Below are 16,788 nucleotides of genomic sequence, written 5' to 3' on the forward strand. Positions count from 1 at the left end.
ATTACTATTGGCTGTGATCGCATGGTATGAGGCTTAACGAGCTATGATTATTATCGTCATTATTGCTATTACGAATTTAAGATAATATTACGGGCGAACTTGTATCTGCTACATCTTATTATTTTCATTATTCAATATTAGAATAATTAGCTTTCGATTTTGCACTTACAGTAGAGACTTACTTAGTTAGATCTATTTTAATATAATTAGAGATAATAGACACGCGTTCTTACGATATTACCATCTATGCATTGTATTAATTAGTAGGCACCATTTATTACGATTTATGTGTACCCAATTATTTAGCTCTCGATATAGCGGCGGACCGAACCCAGCAGCTCGTTCCAGATTATATATATATATATATATTTAATTGTTATTATTATTATTATTATTATTATTATTATTATTATTATTATTATTATTATTATTGTTATAAATTTAAGAAAGGTGGACAAACTTTTCCCCTGCCAATACGCTGCTCAGATATTAATTGTTCTTTTTGCAAATGGACAATCCAGGAAGCCACCGGATTTGGAACTCGAGGGGCTGTTCAAACGGCATTTCACCACGGTGGAATTCTTTCAGGGAACGATTATGAACCCGATCGACCTCCAACGGGTCAAGGTGAGTTCATACGAAATCCTAAAGAAACGAAAGAAGAGAAGAGAAACCTGTCGCAGGTTTCAAACAGAACACAATCAATGAGAATTAACAGTACTATTAAATGATCGGCGAACGATAAATTGATCGCGGAAAAAATTCGTTCTCGTATCTCCTTTTGCAAAATTGAACACGTGCTCAACGCAAGTTTTTATACCTATACCTGTTGTACTAGAAATGTCGTAATCGATACGTCTACCGTCGACGCAGGTAAGTAAAACATAAAAATTGTGCTTGGGAATGAAGTTCTTAGTAGATCAACTATTTTTACCGAGGATCATCGCGTTCGCCTCTACTCGCCTATACCCAGAATTACTTCTTAAGACTAGTGTTAGAAAGTAGTGAACTTTATATTATATATTATAATAGCAATTTTATTGCGTATTCTGTATATTAAAGCGCAAGTATTATTGTAGATAATCTAAATTTGCATTTGAGCCATTTAGACGAATTATTATACTAGGTATGGCGTATGCGCTGCAGTTGCTACTTGTTTCATTTGTTTCCGCCTTTTCCTTAGATAGAAATCAACTAGGATCACGACGTGCATACACTTATTTTAAGTTAACACGAGCATGCCGATGGCAATTTTTAGCTTATACAGATCAATTATTTTCCTCTTACTCTTATTTGAATTCCGAGGAGAGACACGATCAGACAGGAGATATTCCGATAAGAGTCTATACATACATACTATACCTAAAGGGAGGACAACTTGTTTTCCTCTAATTTCTTATCAGTTCTTGTCCCCCGGCCCTTCTCATTCCACGTATTACTTTCATTTGACAATCTCACATGAATTCGAATCATATATGTATACATATGCACATTTAGATAACCGACAAACTTCTGAATCGGAGGAACGCGTTTCATACCTCCTGGTAGATGCTGATGGCGTTCACTGGTTTCAGCCAAATGTATATCTCGTCGCGCGTACACTATTTTCGAATGGCTGCCAGATGGGCCATGTGTCGCGTGAAAAAATTGAACCACTCATACGGAGACGGTTGGTTCTGCTCCTCTCAATCATTATTTATTACACGCCCGTAGAACTGTTCTAAAGAAGCACCAGAACTCTGTTGGTTACCTATACCTATATCGGCAATACACTTACCTATTAGGTTCTCTCCCCCGATACCTGTTGTATAAGAACGAGAGTGTTAGCAAACGATGTTGTCATTTCTAAATCACTAGTCTTAAATTCTGTTGTTCACCACGCGATGCGTTTCTCAAGTGTCTGTCGTATATTGTAGGTACACGAGGCAGACGCTTGCTTAGTTTTGGCGAATAAGTATTGCCAGGACCCGGACGCGGAGGATGCGGCCAATATCATGCGAGTGATATCGATTAAAAACTATTCGGACGACATTAGAGTCATTATACAATTAATGCAATACCACAACAAGGTGAGTACGTTCACTTTACCGTGAATTAACAAGGTGTCCATTTCAGAGTTTACCCGTTCGTTCCCTGTTGTTCGACAGAGAAACTCTGAAACGAACACCTACAACCGTAGAGGTCTACTACAGGTCGTAGCTAATTCGTTCAAACGACCATTCTGTCTTGTTCTGTTTCCAGGCCTATCTGTTAAATATACCTTCCTGGGACTGGAAGCAAGGCGACGACGTAATCTGCTTAGCCGAATTAAAGTTAGGCTTCATCGCCCAATCGTGTCTCGCCCCCGGTTTCAGCACGATGATGGCAAATTTATTCGCTATGCGCTCCTTCAAAACGGTCAGTAACAACCTCCAATCGAATTCACTGCTTAGCTCAGCTACCACGATTATACTATGTACTATAAGTAGTAATTTAACCGATTCGCTCTCGATCCGGAGGGGAACAGTTTCGACAACATCTGTGCGTAATAACGCACACGTGCGCACGTCTATTGACCATCCGCGACTCTCGGGCACAGATCTGCTACAAATCGGTCGGAACGGAATTTTTTAATTAGAACATTTTCTAGACGATAGATCGATCGACGCGAGGGCACTTTTGGCAATATTTTTTTCTATAGATATGCACGAGAAACGTGTGAAATCGAGGGTGCACAGTTGCACGCGCATCCTAGTATAGATGAATACTTAACGATAGCGAATAGGGCTAGACGAGTTTAGTTGCGCGGCACACGTCGTCGGCACACCGAGGTCCGCTCGCGCATACGTCGACCTGTACTACTGTGCACCGAGTCTCTCTCTCTCTCTCTCTCTCTCTCTCTCTCTCTCTCTCAACTTTCTTACGATTCTGTCCCGTGTGTGCCACTCGGTTCCGAGACCGAGTGTTCGGAGAACGTTTAGGAACGATAGAGTGGTGGTGGTGGTGAATAATGGTCGATATTCAGGCATGGCAGAACGACTACTTGCGTGGAACAGGAATGGAGATGTACACGGAAACACTGAGCCCGACGTTCATCGGGATGCCGTTCGCTAAAGCAACCGAGTAAGTCACAAGTTTCCGGTTAAATTCAATAAAAAATAACAAAGGAAGAGAAACGATCCAAATCGTTAATATCGTACAGCTGAAACGTAACGATCAACACGACGAAAAGGTGATGACACGAAAATTCGCGGAACGATATAAACTAAAACTGAAGATACGTATTTAAATCAAATGGCAGCAGAATACTATTGTATATACATTATACGAGACATTATTTATATTGTATACACAATCGTATATATTCTGCGTAGAAACAATGTGTATCGTCGTGTACGATATGTATTGTGTGAGAATGTATCCAGTAACTGTGGACTCGAACCATCGACTCTTACGTCTCCTGTTTAACATGCTCTGTCGTACGAAATCTGCTTTACATGTGGTCCTATTCAGAGGTCTAACGATTCGTAAGATGAGCCTTAGGTTGTTACCTACAGGGTGGCGAGCTTGTAGCCGCGTGATATTTCGGATCTCGTGTCGCTACGTCTGATCAGCAACTGACTTATACTACTGTCTCTCACGAGCCTACTGAGGCTTACTCTACTCGCATGGAGCTCTATCCATCTATCTGTGCACGGAACGCGGTTCGCAGCATGCTCAAAAAAGCTCGCCACTCGTCCGTCAACAAAAGGAGCATCAGTCGAGAGGAGGAACGGTGGGTAATCCCGGGGGGTGTAGGCTGTTTCGGGTTGATCAAGGAACGACCGCCCGCCCGCCCGTTTCCTCTCACTTCGGCGGATACTTGTTCGAACGTGACCGAACAAGACAGGAGCTGGACCTGATTGCACGCACTGATTCTCACTAATACAATCTAAGTACGTGCTTATCATAGAGCTTATTCTATGCAAAGAAAATTCCTCTCGCCTAGGGAGCTATTTATTTCTAACTTTCATTCTAACTATACTAAATACAGAGTCGTGTGGACAAAAATGAGACGGAATGTGTTTACGTATAAGCTCTGTGGTGCTTATAGTTCGGCTTTCATAAATGCACCGTTTGCAAATGAAAAATGCAAATTTGAAAAGAGAAAACCGCGTTTTGTGGATGTAGATTCCTCAAGGCTGTTGTTAATGAAAAATGCAATTCGATCAATGTTAGAACAGAACGTGTTAAACAGCGTAAGAGGTGTTGTTCGTTCCGGTCATTAAATACATTCTAACACACAATACTGATTAATATTATTCTAAGATAAAGCTGACTATGTAGGTACGCGACTTAAAGACGACAGACTAATAATAATAATAATAATAATAATAATAATAATAATAATAATAATAATAATAAGACACAAACTATTCTGATAGAATAGTGTCTGCAATGTAAACTGACAGTGGACAGAAATGACGATTCGTATACAATACATATAGAATGAGATGAAGCTTCGCCTCGCCTCGCCTGTGTCTCTCTCACTGCGCTCCACTTCGCTATTGTATATATAAGAATATACGTATAATATGTATTAGTCATCTATTAATTTACATATGGACGTACTAACTGTGCGTGCGCGCGTGTGTGCGTGTGTTTCGCTCTTTATTTTTCTTTTTTTTTTTTGTTCTTTTACACCAGATCAGTGCAATCCACTCGCAATATCGATATTAACATGCCTGTATAACGCTTCAGTTATTAACTACATACATACATAAGTCTTTACTTAGGAAATCTGTATTTCAGTTTTAGGAATGTCTAATTAAATGTTGTTGATACGTCTAGGAATCGTGCTACTAATTTAGGGGCGTTGCAAATTCTGGAATCATTCTGGAATCTGTCCGGACAGTATTCGAATTATTATAGGAAGAAGTAATCAGGATGTGTCTATGGAATATTTGATATTCGCCTACTGGAATGTTGATTCGGATTAAATAGGATCTGTTCTGGCTGATGGTCGCCTACGGCCTATGGTACACGGCCTGGGTCATGAAAATTACCGAACCGAATTACCGGTTGATATATCCCCTGTCCGGGTAGCCGCCAGCCGACAGTCTGGGGTGAAAATTGCGAACTTTGGAATGCGTTGGTTGGTTGTTTCAGTCGCCGGATACCCAGGCGTGGCAGAACGATTACCTTCAGGGAACGGGCTGCGAGATGTACACGGAAACCCTCTCCCCATCCTTTACCGGGATGACATTCCCCCAAGCCAGCGAGTAAGTCCCGCGCAGAAAACGCCCCCAGGTCTCACTGGCTCGACATTTCTTGTCTGTCGGCTCTACCGTTCATAAGTATCGGAACGCGGTTCATAACTTTAAAACGTTTAAGACGTTTAAGACGTTTAAGACGTTTAACAGATCGGTTTCCAGGCTTTTACATTCACACTCTCCTTCGAAGACCGGTTTCTTTTTCACAGTGGATACTAATCGTCGTTATCTAGCTGTTTGCTTTTGAAATAGAAGAGAGAACGCGGTATAATTTTAATTAGACCTCACTGTGAATTATTTTCGGCGACACCGTTAGACGACTTACTTTACTTCCGAATACTTATGCACGGTATAGAAATCTTTTTTGACTTTCACCGTTCCCGTTTCGGTTAATAATAATAATAATAATAATAATAATAATAATAATAATAATAAGACACAAACTATTCTGATAGAATAGTGTCTGCAATGTAAACTGACAGTGGACAGAAATGACGATTCGTATACAATACATATAGAATGAGATGAAGCTTCGCCTCGCCTCGCCTGTGTCTCTCTCACTGCGCTCCACTTCGCTATTGTATATATAAGAATATACGTATAATATGTATTAGTCATCTATTAATTTACATATGGACGTACTAACTGTGCGTGCGCGCGTGTGTGCGTGTGTTTCGCTCTTTATTTTTCTTTTTTTTTTTTGTTCTTTTACACCAGATCAGTGCAATCCACTCGCAATATCGATATTAACATGCCTGTATAACGCTTCAGTTATTAACTACATACATACATAAGTCTTTACTTAGGAAATCTGTATTTCAGTTTTAGGAATGTCTAATTAAATGTTGTTGATACGTCTAGGAATCGTGCTACTAATTTAGGGGCGTTGCAAATTCTGGAATCATTCTGGAATCTGTCCGGACAGTATTCGAATTATTATAGGAAGAAGTAATCAGGATGTGTCTATGGAATATTTGATATTCGCCTACTGGAATGTTGATTCGGATTAAATAGGATCTGTTCTGGCTGATGGTCGCCTACGGCCTATGGTACACGGCCTGGGTCATGAAAATTACCGAACGTTTAACGGTTGATATATCCCCTGTCCGGGTAGCCGCCAGCCGACAGTCTGGGGTGAAAATTGCGAACTTTGGAATGCGTTGGTTGGTTGTTTCAGTCGCCGGATACCCAGGCGTGGCAGAACGATTACCTTCAGGGAACGGGCTGCGAGATGTACACGGAAACCCTCTCCCCATCCTTTACCGGGATGACATTCCCCCAAGCCAGCGAGTAAGTCCCGCGCAGAAAACGCCCCCAGGTCTCACTGGCTCGACATTTCTTGTCTGTCGGCTCTACCGTTCATAAGTATCGGAACGCGGTTCATAACTTTAAAACGTTTAAGACGTTTAAGACGTTTAAGACGTTTAACAGATCGGTTTCCAGGCTTTTACATTCACACTCTCCTTCGAAGACCGGTTTCTTTTTCACAGTGGATACTAATCGTCGTTATCTAGCTGTTTGCTTTTGAAATAGAAGAGAGAACGCGGTATAATTTTAATTAGACCTCACTGTGAATTATTTTCGGCGACACCGTTAGACGACTTACTTTACTTCCGAATACTTATGCACGGTATAGAAATCTTTTTTGACTTTCACCGTTCCCGTTTCGGGACCAAGTCACAAGTTTTTCGGAATTACGTTTCATGGCCATTACAGTCCAAACAAATTTTTAGCGTATGTTTTTGTTAGTGAGTAGAGATTAGCTCTTTTGTATAGAAACCTTTCAGCTATTCTATCGTATACATACATAGTTTTTTAGATTTTTCTCGCGTCTGCATAAGTTGTGTGAGAGAACATACGTTTGTCATTTTTATACACACTTTTGTTTTTTATATACAGTAGTTCCTTCTCAACGGAGACAAATCTCGCCTGTCGATTTCCCACGAGAATTTCGATCGCCCGTCTGTTTCCAGTAGAGCTAGGTACACGAACCTTCGTGCACTGTTGTTTTTCAGAGAAGAACATATCTCCCCAGATGATCGATTCATTGATCAGCCCCTCGGAACGATTAAGCTGGAACTGCTGTATACGTATTTTCCCCATTCCCAATTTTATATCTTCATTGACTGATTCACCGTTTATACACTTTTTGTAGTATCACATTTCTGCCATTTTTTGTAGTAGTATCTTACATAAGTATTATAGTCCTACGTTTCGTGTAATACGTACATGTACAGATGTAGATCATTCTTGTAGTACGTACAGAAACACATTGAGAAGAAAGAATCGCTGTTAATCACCCGCCCGCGTCCTTAATCGATTAATAATATCTCTTTTCGTGATCCATACTCTTTCGTCCTACTCGCATGACTGCCCTCCTCCCTCTCTCTCTCTCTCTCTCTCTCTCTCTCTACACGCGTACACACCTGAATATGAATAAAATTACTAACGAAACGTGAGACGAGACGATTGCTCGCGATGCACATCTCGCAGATTACTTCGATCCACGACACTTATTTAATAACTCTGTCCGACTGCGGATTTGGTGCGGATCTATAAAAATAAATAATTGAACATGGAGAAAGCAGGAACGGTAACGGGATCGTTCGTGAAAACGTCCAAAGTAAAAAGTGACAAAATCTAATTTCAAATCATTTTTTTTCGTAGATCGTTCTAGTCTAGTGCACGAAAATCTGCAGTCCAAATGGGTGAAGATTTTCGATTGCATTTTCACCCACCGAACGTCCATCTCCCTTTCCGATTTAGTATTTCTTGTCGTTGGACACAGATCAGATAACTCGCTGTTATACTTGTGCATAAATCGTAGGTATCGTATGATTTCTATTTAGCGGTGGTTACGTTTGTTAGTCACGTTCAAGGGTTATTTTGTTCCACTTAGGTCTACTTAGGTACATACATCTATAAATATACATAGAACGTACGCACTGTTGTTACTGCATTACAGAGCACTACTAACTGTAATTTACGATGGAGATTACTCGCATTTGTTTCGCATGAGCGGTGGCGCCTGTGTAATCGTTTTTCAAAAACAATCATCTAAACATGTATCTAACTAACACTCGATCTGTTATGTATCTCACTCTAACGAAAGCTGTTGTCACGTTTAATGTCTGCACTTTTCGCTTGGCATGTGGACTACGTGGTGCTCGTCGTTGTCTCATCGTTATATTATTATTAATATTATTATCGACGAGCAAAACGGACGAGAGGACGAGGATGCTACGCTGTTTGTTAATCTGTTAAAGGTTGTGCTTCACCAAACTGAAGCTACTGTTGCTGGCGATCGAGATAAAAGGAGAGGCCGGCGGTGGCGACAGCAAGATTTCTATTAATCCGCGTGGAGCTAAAATCGTGGCCAACACTCAGGGATTCTTCATTGCTCAATCGGCCGACGAGGTGAAACGGTCAGTCGACACACAATTATTAAATCTGTTTATCTACGTTCATCTATCTATCTATCTATCTATGATACGGACACGGGACGAGTAACGAACTTGAAACAGGTATACGCGTCTTCGTCGATCGTTCACCATAATTTGCGAAATTATTTCAGGGCCTGGTTCTACTGCAAAGCCTGCCACGAGGAGATAAAGGACGAAACGTTAATAAAGAAGTGCAAATGTAAAAATTGTAAGTATTTCTCAAATCTTCTCTTCCGATAATAATACAATTATACATATATTTTTATTGTTTTTATTTTTTTTTAATACATCAATTAGATATAACTACATATTAATTATAGATAGCGAAACGANCCCCCCACCCACCGATAATATTCTACCTTTGAACTAAAACGAAACGTTTTAGTTAAAGCTCAATTATATCGTATCGTATACTATAAGATTGTGTCGAGACTTGATTCAGATGATTAGAGAACGAGCGTACTATGTTACGTGGATAAATTAATGATACTTAATGCTTGATGTACGCGGTATACGATTAATGTCGCGATCAAAATTAATTTAAAAAGAATCGTTCGATTAGAATCATTTTGTGATATATTATTGATCTGTAGTGGGGCAGCAGCAACGCTCCTGGGGCCGAGATTTAGGTAACTCGTATCTCGCTTCTGTTTCTAGCCTGTTTTATATCTATTACCCCAAACCACCCCGCCCTTCTACGTTTCATTTCAATTTACATTTAATTTCGTTCTATCTTTGATTCACACGATTCAATTATGTCTGTCACCCGATTTACGTTTTCTTTTCTCTCTCTCTCTCTCTCTCTCTCTCTCTCTCTCTCTTTCACTAACACTATCTATTCTTGCACATACTTTCTCTATCTCTCTGCCTCGCGTTATGTATGTACATAATATATACATGTGCCTTGAATTATTATTATTATTATTATTATTATTACTATTATTATTAATTTTCTTTCCTCCTTCTTTTGTTATGGACAAATTATTGCATATGTTACCGCCTATGGCATTGCCGATGGTCATGATTCTTATTACGATTATGATTATTATGATTATTATTATTATTATTATTATTATTATTATTATTATTATTATTATTATTATTATTATTGGTGACTATTATTATGAAGTATGGATTACGATTATAATGACTGACAATGGCGACGATTGACAATGATTGCATCTTATCTAACGTTTTATTTGCCGCCGCGATTTTCCTACGTCGGACGAGGTACTTGTTCGTTTTTCGCGTTCGACGATAATCTAACGAAATATAATGTGATATACCGATTTACGGTGTTCTATCAAGTGGCGTCCATTGTCAACGTGAAAAATGAATAATGCCTGTCTAACAGTTTTACACAGATTTAATAAACGTTTTGCATACAAGTACACACTTCCGATTATTATATACGCGTAACAACCCCCTGTTCGACGAAAGGCTTAGTTTATTAAAGTGAGACTAGCATGCTCACCCGGCCCAAAATGAGATCGAGCTCGATTTTCGTAATAGACGATCCATCGCATACGAGACGATTATACGTATTGTGTACTGTGTATACAACAATTAACCGATTAACCGATCGACTAGTCTGCACAGTCATGATTAATACAATAGCTACATACGATTAATAAGAGATCCCTTTGCATTGCATTGCGTTGCATGATTTACTATAGATTACCCTGAATCAAACGCATACGATATACATATTATTATTATTATTACATGGTACATGGTGAAAGTATGTACAGAAGAAATGAGCGATATGTATATAAAACATCATATTTGCAATATATGTATACTCTGTTTGATATTGGACATTGGCTGCAGCAACGACCAAGTAAGTTAGTTAGTCGGTCGACCAAAGTGAATCTTGCACATTTTTAACCGTTTTAACGAGGATCTTAACGAGGATCGAAACGAGGAATCGTTGTTACAGCGAATGAGCAATACGTTCTATACATACATGTGTAGCCCGGCCCTGTATTTCCGTGAAACAGCCCTGAGACCCTAACCCCCCCTCCCAACAGGTTAGGCTCACATAATTAAAACTACATAGTTAATTAGCTATAAAATGAAAACTAACACAGTTATGGTTTTCTCTCTCTCTCCCCCTCTTTCTCTCTATCTCTCTATCTCTCTCTATCCTATGGGGCACAGTGACCACGTTCAGGAAAGGCGTACGAGCCGTTCAAATGGTCGGAAGAACAAGTATGTATTTTATTTCCCCACACTCCCGTTCCCCGATCTTAATTTCTCCCCTCTGTTTGGACAGTAGTAGTAAACGATTTTCTCGGTTTCTGTTTAACTCGTTAATTCATTTGTGTCGAGAGTTGAGGCCTATAAATGACACCGATACCACCAACGATATATGTATGTACATTAGATAGACGATAGAGAAACACTTGGTTTCATCCGCTGTTGTTTCGCATCTCGTTTCGCTAATTTGGAGAAATTTAAAGGCCGAAACTCACTTCCGTTCACATATTCGTTGTCCATGTAACAATTGTCTTCCTCATTCCTTATTATTATTATTATTATTATTATTATTATTATTATTCGTTTACTTGTGTATTACATTCCTAAACGTTATAACTAGCCATCTTCTTTCGTTATTTCTGTCTTTTATCTACACAAACGAATAACTCGATATTGGTTTGAATCTATTTTTCTAAATATACTTTATAGTCAATTGATGACAATTTTATGTGTCCTACGATAGTTGTACGTGAACTAATACGAACAGTATAAAGAAAATTTCTCGACAATTTTTAAATGTTATCCTCAATTTTCTGTGTAAGGTCTCTAAATGTTGTTAGTGTTTTATTAAAAATCGTCCTAAAACTATTAATGTTGATGTTTCAATTATTTTTCGTTATAACGTTAATGCGTAAACTCAATTGTTTATCTATTTGTTTATTGTTACATACTACTCGATGTCGTATTTTAGATGTACACCTTAGTTCATTCTCAAAGTGTATTATGCATATGTGCTACATTCATTTCACTATCGTTCATCCTATTGATGGTAATGGCTGTGGGAATTGAAATTGATCCTTTTCAACAGTTAGTCATTCGTATTTTTAGTTGGTCGAATATCAACAGTCACCCCAGTCACCCCAGTCACGTCTGTTATCATTTATTCAGTCCAGTGTTGTTGCCATCGTTCTGAGTGCCAGTTATCAATTATTATCAAATGTTGTTCCGATCCAAGAAAAACGAATATGATCTGTCGTCATCGTGCGAGAAAAAGGAAATAGACATTGAGTATCATCGGTGACGAGATAATCACCGTTTAAATCGACTCGTACGAATATCTTCGAATCTTACAAACATGTTCGAACGAATCGATTTAAATCGTACGGGAAATCATGTAGGCACGACACTTTTCATCCCCCATATACATATATATGTAATACTCTATATATACTATTGTAACAGTGTCACTACTCTACTCTCGTTTTTCTTCTTTTACCCTGTTCTTCTATCTTCGATTAGGCGAAGACTTCTCTTACGCAAGTAAGTTCAATTAAACACAATTTCCATCTAATACTACTCTCGATCTCGATTCGCCGCCCTCTAATACTAACCGGAGAGAACGTTCCTCTTCCAACCGCCGCCGTGTTATTCCCGTTCGAATATAAACAGATTAAAAAACAAAAAGAAAAGATAGAAATACTTACAGTCCCTTTCGTTCAATTCACGACACACGCTGTGCTATACATTTTTTTTTTTTTCAAATTAACGTATCTCTACTACATGCGTATGGTCTGTGGCACGAAATCTCCGTTCTTCTAAGCATTAGAAACATTGCTAGCTCTTTTCTTCATTTTCTTTTTTTTTAAATTTTTTTTTTCCGTCGATTCCTTTCTGAATTTATTGGTACATAGAGCTAGACAGAGTTTGCATGCTTATTCACATTTAATACCTAAGTAATCTATCAGCATACGCTTCTACATAATTACATATGTATAATGTGAAATTGCAGTTTTTTTTTTTTTGTTACATGATGCAAACCGGTGATGCGACGTGTATACACATATGGAATATTCTTTTATACCATACGTACATTGAACGTACTACCTTAAGAATACGATATACGTATGTGTGTACATAGGTCGAGTCTTGTGTTTAGAGTGTTAGATTAGAATTGATACCTTCTCTATGATAGATATTAGAGATTTTAGAACGTAGACTTGTGCGTTTATTTCTAATTCGATTAGACGTTAGGGGTTAGTCTAAAGTACGTTAGCCGTTTTTTTTACAGACGACCACCACCCTCCCCCAACCTTCACTCCGCCAGAACTGCCCAAGATGGTTCACGTAAGAATTGCAGTTAAACAAACAAACAGACACGCGCATACACACACACACACACACACACACACGAAATAACAGAGAACAAACGAACCAAGAGAAAAATTTTTGTTCCATGAAATTTTCACGTTCACGATCGAAAGTGTGACGTGCCCTAATGGGACTTGATTCGAAATTCATTCTAAATTTCGTTCTACGTGAGAAAATACAAATGCATTCGGTATTTGCCGAGAAAGTAAGAGAAAAAAATTATTGTTCGATCCTGCACTATTCATACAGTATACGTGTGACATATACGTATGATCCTAAACAGATTAGAAGAATTAGTTGGTACAATAGACTATACATAGAAAGCATGGCAGACTTTCGTTTTATTTAGAATAAAAAAATTGTTTAGACTATACATATATAAGTATAAAGATTACTGGCTATATGTATATTTAAAACTTTGAATGTTCAATGTCGGAATCTTTTACGATCAAATATTTCGATGTCGTTTTAGAACTTGTGTATACGTACATACATTTACAGACAAAGTCCCAAGAACTTTTGCTCGATCATTAATAAAGAGAAATAAAGCCTTGTCTGTAACATACGTATATATGCATACATGTTACATATACACATATGTATTTGTATCGTTACTTATTCTTGTCGATCATTCACGACGAGCGTAATTAATTATATTCGCTTCTACTGACTCTTGTATATTGCGCATACTTATTTGCTTTTCGCATTAGTTACCGAACAAATATCATTTCCATGCGAAGAAATAAACATGCGAACTAACAGAAAAGATCACATTCATAAATATGTGTTTATCAATTTTCTAGGTGAGAGTCGCGACCGAGACGATCCGAACGGTGAGTTTTTCCTAACACGACCTAAAACATCGATTAAACGACCAAATTAATAATAATAATAATAATAATAATAGTCGAACTCTGTGATGAAAAAAGAAACAAAAAGGAAAGAGAGAAATATCCTTTCTTCGTACCCTACGTACACAACTCCGCTTTAAATCGTGTGTGTATACATATACGAAATATTAACGCCGTTGATAATTAATTCCGTGGTGATTTGACCGGGTGTTCCAGTGATGAGAAATCATCGAAACTCCTCCGTCGGGATGACGATGATGAACTCGACGAAACAAGTGAACAAAGTGAAACCTAACGTCAATCGAATGACGAACGATAGTCTAAGCAGTCCTAATCAACCATACAATCAACGGTAATTCATTCACCGTGGCTCGTCGTCTATTCACGATAATATTCCGCAATATCCCTCCTTACTCCTAGGTCGCAAGAGGAGTCGTCTGGATATCCTGGCTACCATCTCGCCTACGAAGTTAAAAAGCTCATGTACGTATTTTCATCGTTCTCCCTGTTAACGTGCTTGAGCCGAGATGAGATTTAGTTTCGAATTGAAATGTTATTTTCAGGCCGACTAGTAGAGGATCAGGAGGAGGTAACGTGAACAACAACGGGGGCCTCCAAGTGGGGATCGCCGATGACCAGGCCAAGGACTTTGACTTCGAGAAAACTGAAATGAAGTACGACTCTACGGGTACGTGCGTCGAATTCGCGTCGAATTCCCGTCGAATTCGCGTCAACATACTACTGTGATTCTAATTGCCTTTTGTGATAACGCAGGCATGTTCCATTGGAGCCCGTCGAGGAACCTCGAAGACTGTATTCTGGATAGGAACCAGGCGGCTATGACCGTTCTAAACGGTCACGTAGTCGTCTGTTTATTCGCCGACCCGGATTCACCGCTCATCGGTCTCAGGAATCTGGTGATGCCTCTAAGAGCATCGAATTTTCATTACCACGAGCTGAAGCACGTGGTGATCGTCGGCTCTGTCGACTACATACGACGGGAGTGGAAAATGTTGCAAAACCTGCCCAAGATATCCGTGCTCAACGTAAGATCTTTCCCCGATTCAAACTCATCGTCGTGCCCCATTTCATTATTCATTCATCCATCTGTAGTTTGTTCTCAGTTCCTTAACTGTCTGTATCATCTGTGAATACTATGACTACGTAAGATCTACTAGCGTGATAGAAACTCAGAGAAGAGTGCATCGAAGCGTTGGCGATTGTTACAGGGTTCGCCGTTGAGCAGAGCGGATCTACGCGCCGTTAACGTTAATTTATGCGATATGTGCTGCATTTTGTCGGCTAAAGTGCCTAGTAACGATGACCCAACCCTCGCCGACAAGGAAGCTATCTTGGCATCCCTGAACATCAAAGCGATGACTTTCGACGATACCATCGGTGTCCTGAGTCAAGGTAGTCCGTGTATCTTTTCTCACAGGCCGACCACACAGAGACATATAACACACTCTGTGTAATCGTTACAGTTGGCAGCCCCATTGTTTTACAGCGACGTGGATCCGTCTACGGTGCCAACGTCCCGATGATAACAGGTACCACGAAAAAACGATCTTTCACACGTTAATTTCTATGTATTTTATATTCTAATTCTTTGCTTTGTCCTAAAGAGCTGGTGAACGATAGCAACGTACAGTTCCTCGACCAGGACGACGACGACGACCCGGACACAGAATTATATCTCACCCAGCCTTTCGCCTGCGGCACTGCCTTCGCTGTCAGCGTTCTCGACTCTCTAATGTCAACAGTAAAGTATTTTGCATCTCGATCGAACTCGCGAATACCAACACAATCTCTACACGCTATGTCTCTATATTTCTCTTCCCATTTTATAGACCTATTTTAACCAAAACGCATTGACCCTCATACGATCCCTGATCACCGGAGGAGCTACCCCCGAGTTGGAGTTGATCCTAGCCGAGGGGGCTGGCCTGAGAGGTGGTTACAGGTAAAAACCAACTTCGAATCGTAAACTCAAATAGAATCTCGCCGTTCACGTCCGATCGTTCCGATTTCCAGTACGCCGGACAGTTTGGCTAATAGAGATAGGTGCCGAGTCGGACAAATAGCGCTGTACGACGGGCCGTTGGCTCAGTACGGCGAAGGAGGGAAGTACGGCGATTTGTTCGTCGCCGCGTTAAAGTCGTACGGGATGCTATGCATTGGACTGTACAGGTACAGGTATTGTATATTTTTTTAAATGGATATTGATGGTATTTGTTGAACAAATCTCTCACTCTCTCTCTCTCTCTATCTATCTATCTATCTATCTATCTATCTATCTATCTATCTATCTATCTATATATCTATATATTTATCCGCTTGTCTTTTCATTTATCTGTCGCCTTTCTCTCTCTCTCTCTCTCTCTCTCTCTCTATCTCTCTATCTCTCTACACATTTACGTGATGCATATGTATATTTAATTGGCGTCGCAGTAACGATCAAACAATTATCATCAATGATGATCAACCGCAATGCGCTTCTTTATCATTTTCGCATTTGCGCGTAGCAGTTACACGTAGCCACTTAAATACTTGTATACGTATGCGTTTACTCGTTTCTAGGTTTCGAGACACGAGCTCGTCGTGCGACGCCTCGTCGAAACGATACGTGATCACAAACCCGCCGGACGATTTCACGTTACTGCCCACAGACCAGGTAATTTAACAGAATCTTCCAACAAACGAGAACTAAAGGGAAGTTGATTACTTACTACTCGAGAACTACATTTAAACTCGCATCTTACCGTGTTTGCGCTTGCATTAAGAATGTATAGGCTATACATACACTTAAACAATGCTAGCATGTTGAATTTGTTATTATAGATTCCTATTACTATTAAAAAGCTACCTGCAAAATTTTAAATCAATTCACGGGTTTTTTGAAAAATTATAGTGACT

The 16,788-nt window shown here is 39.5% G+C and overlaps 1 protein-coding gene across 7 annotated transcripts in view; it reads left to right on the forward strand.

Moving 5' to 3' along the window:
- LOC108626476 (calcium-activated potassium channel slo) overlaps positions 1–16,788 on the forward strand; it is a 22,942-nt gene that overhangs the window by 2,871 nt on the left and 3,283 nt on the right. Inside the window, exons 3-22 of one of the 7 annotated variants that reach the window (XM_026814915.1) lie at positions 1,917–2,069; positions 2,242–2,397; positions 5,128–5,240; positions 8,498–8,656; positions 8,806–8,882; positions 9,268–9,303; positions 10,835–10,885; positions 12,173–12,193; positions 12,942–13,002; positions 13,823–13,854; positions 14,089–14,224; positions 14,293–14,355; positions 14,436–14,560; positions 14,647–14,918; positions 15,102–15,285; positions 15,357–15,422; positions 15,498–15,634; positions 15,723–15,835; positions 15,907–16,062; positions 16,453–16,546. In XM_026814915.1, the coding sequence (XP_026670716.1) occupies positions 1,917–2,069; positions 2,242–2,397; positions 5,128–5,240; positions 8,498–8,656; positions 8,806–8,882; positions 9,268–9,303; positions 10,835–10,885; positions 12,173–12,193; positions 12,942–13,002; positions 13,823–13,854; positions 14,089–14,224; positions 14,293–14,355; positions 14,436–14,560; positions 14,647–14,918; positions 15,102–15,285; positions 15,357–15,422; positions 15,498–15,634; positions 15,723–15,835; positions 15,907–16,062; positions 16,453–16,546 (2,205 nt within the window). The other 6 variants (XM_026814920.1, XM_026814928.1, XM_026814924.1 and 3 more) reach the window with 6 other exon arrangements.

This window comes from Ceratina calcarata, unplaced genomic scaffold (assembly GCF_001652005.2).
Source record: "Ceratina calcarata isolate Rehan_Ccalc_2016 unplaced genomic scaffold, ASM165200v1 scaffold121.2, whole genome shotgun sequence".
Taxonomy (NCBI): Eukaryota; Metazoa; Arthropoda; class Insecta; order Hymenoptera; family Apidae; genus Ceratina; species Ceratina calcarata.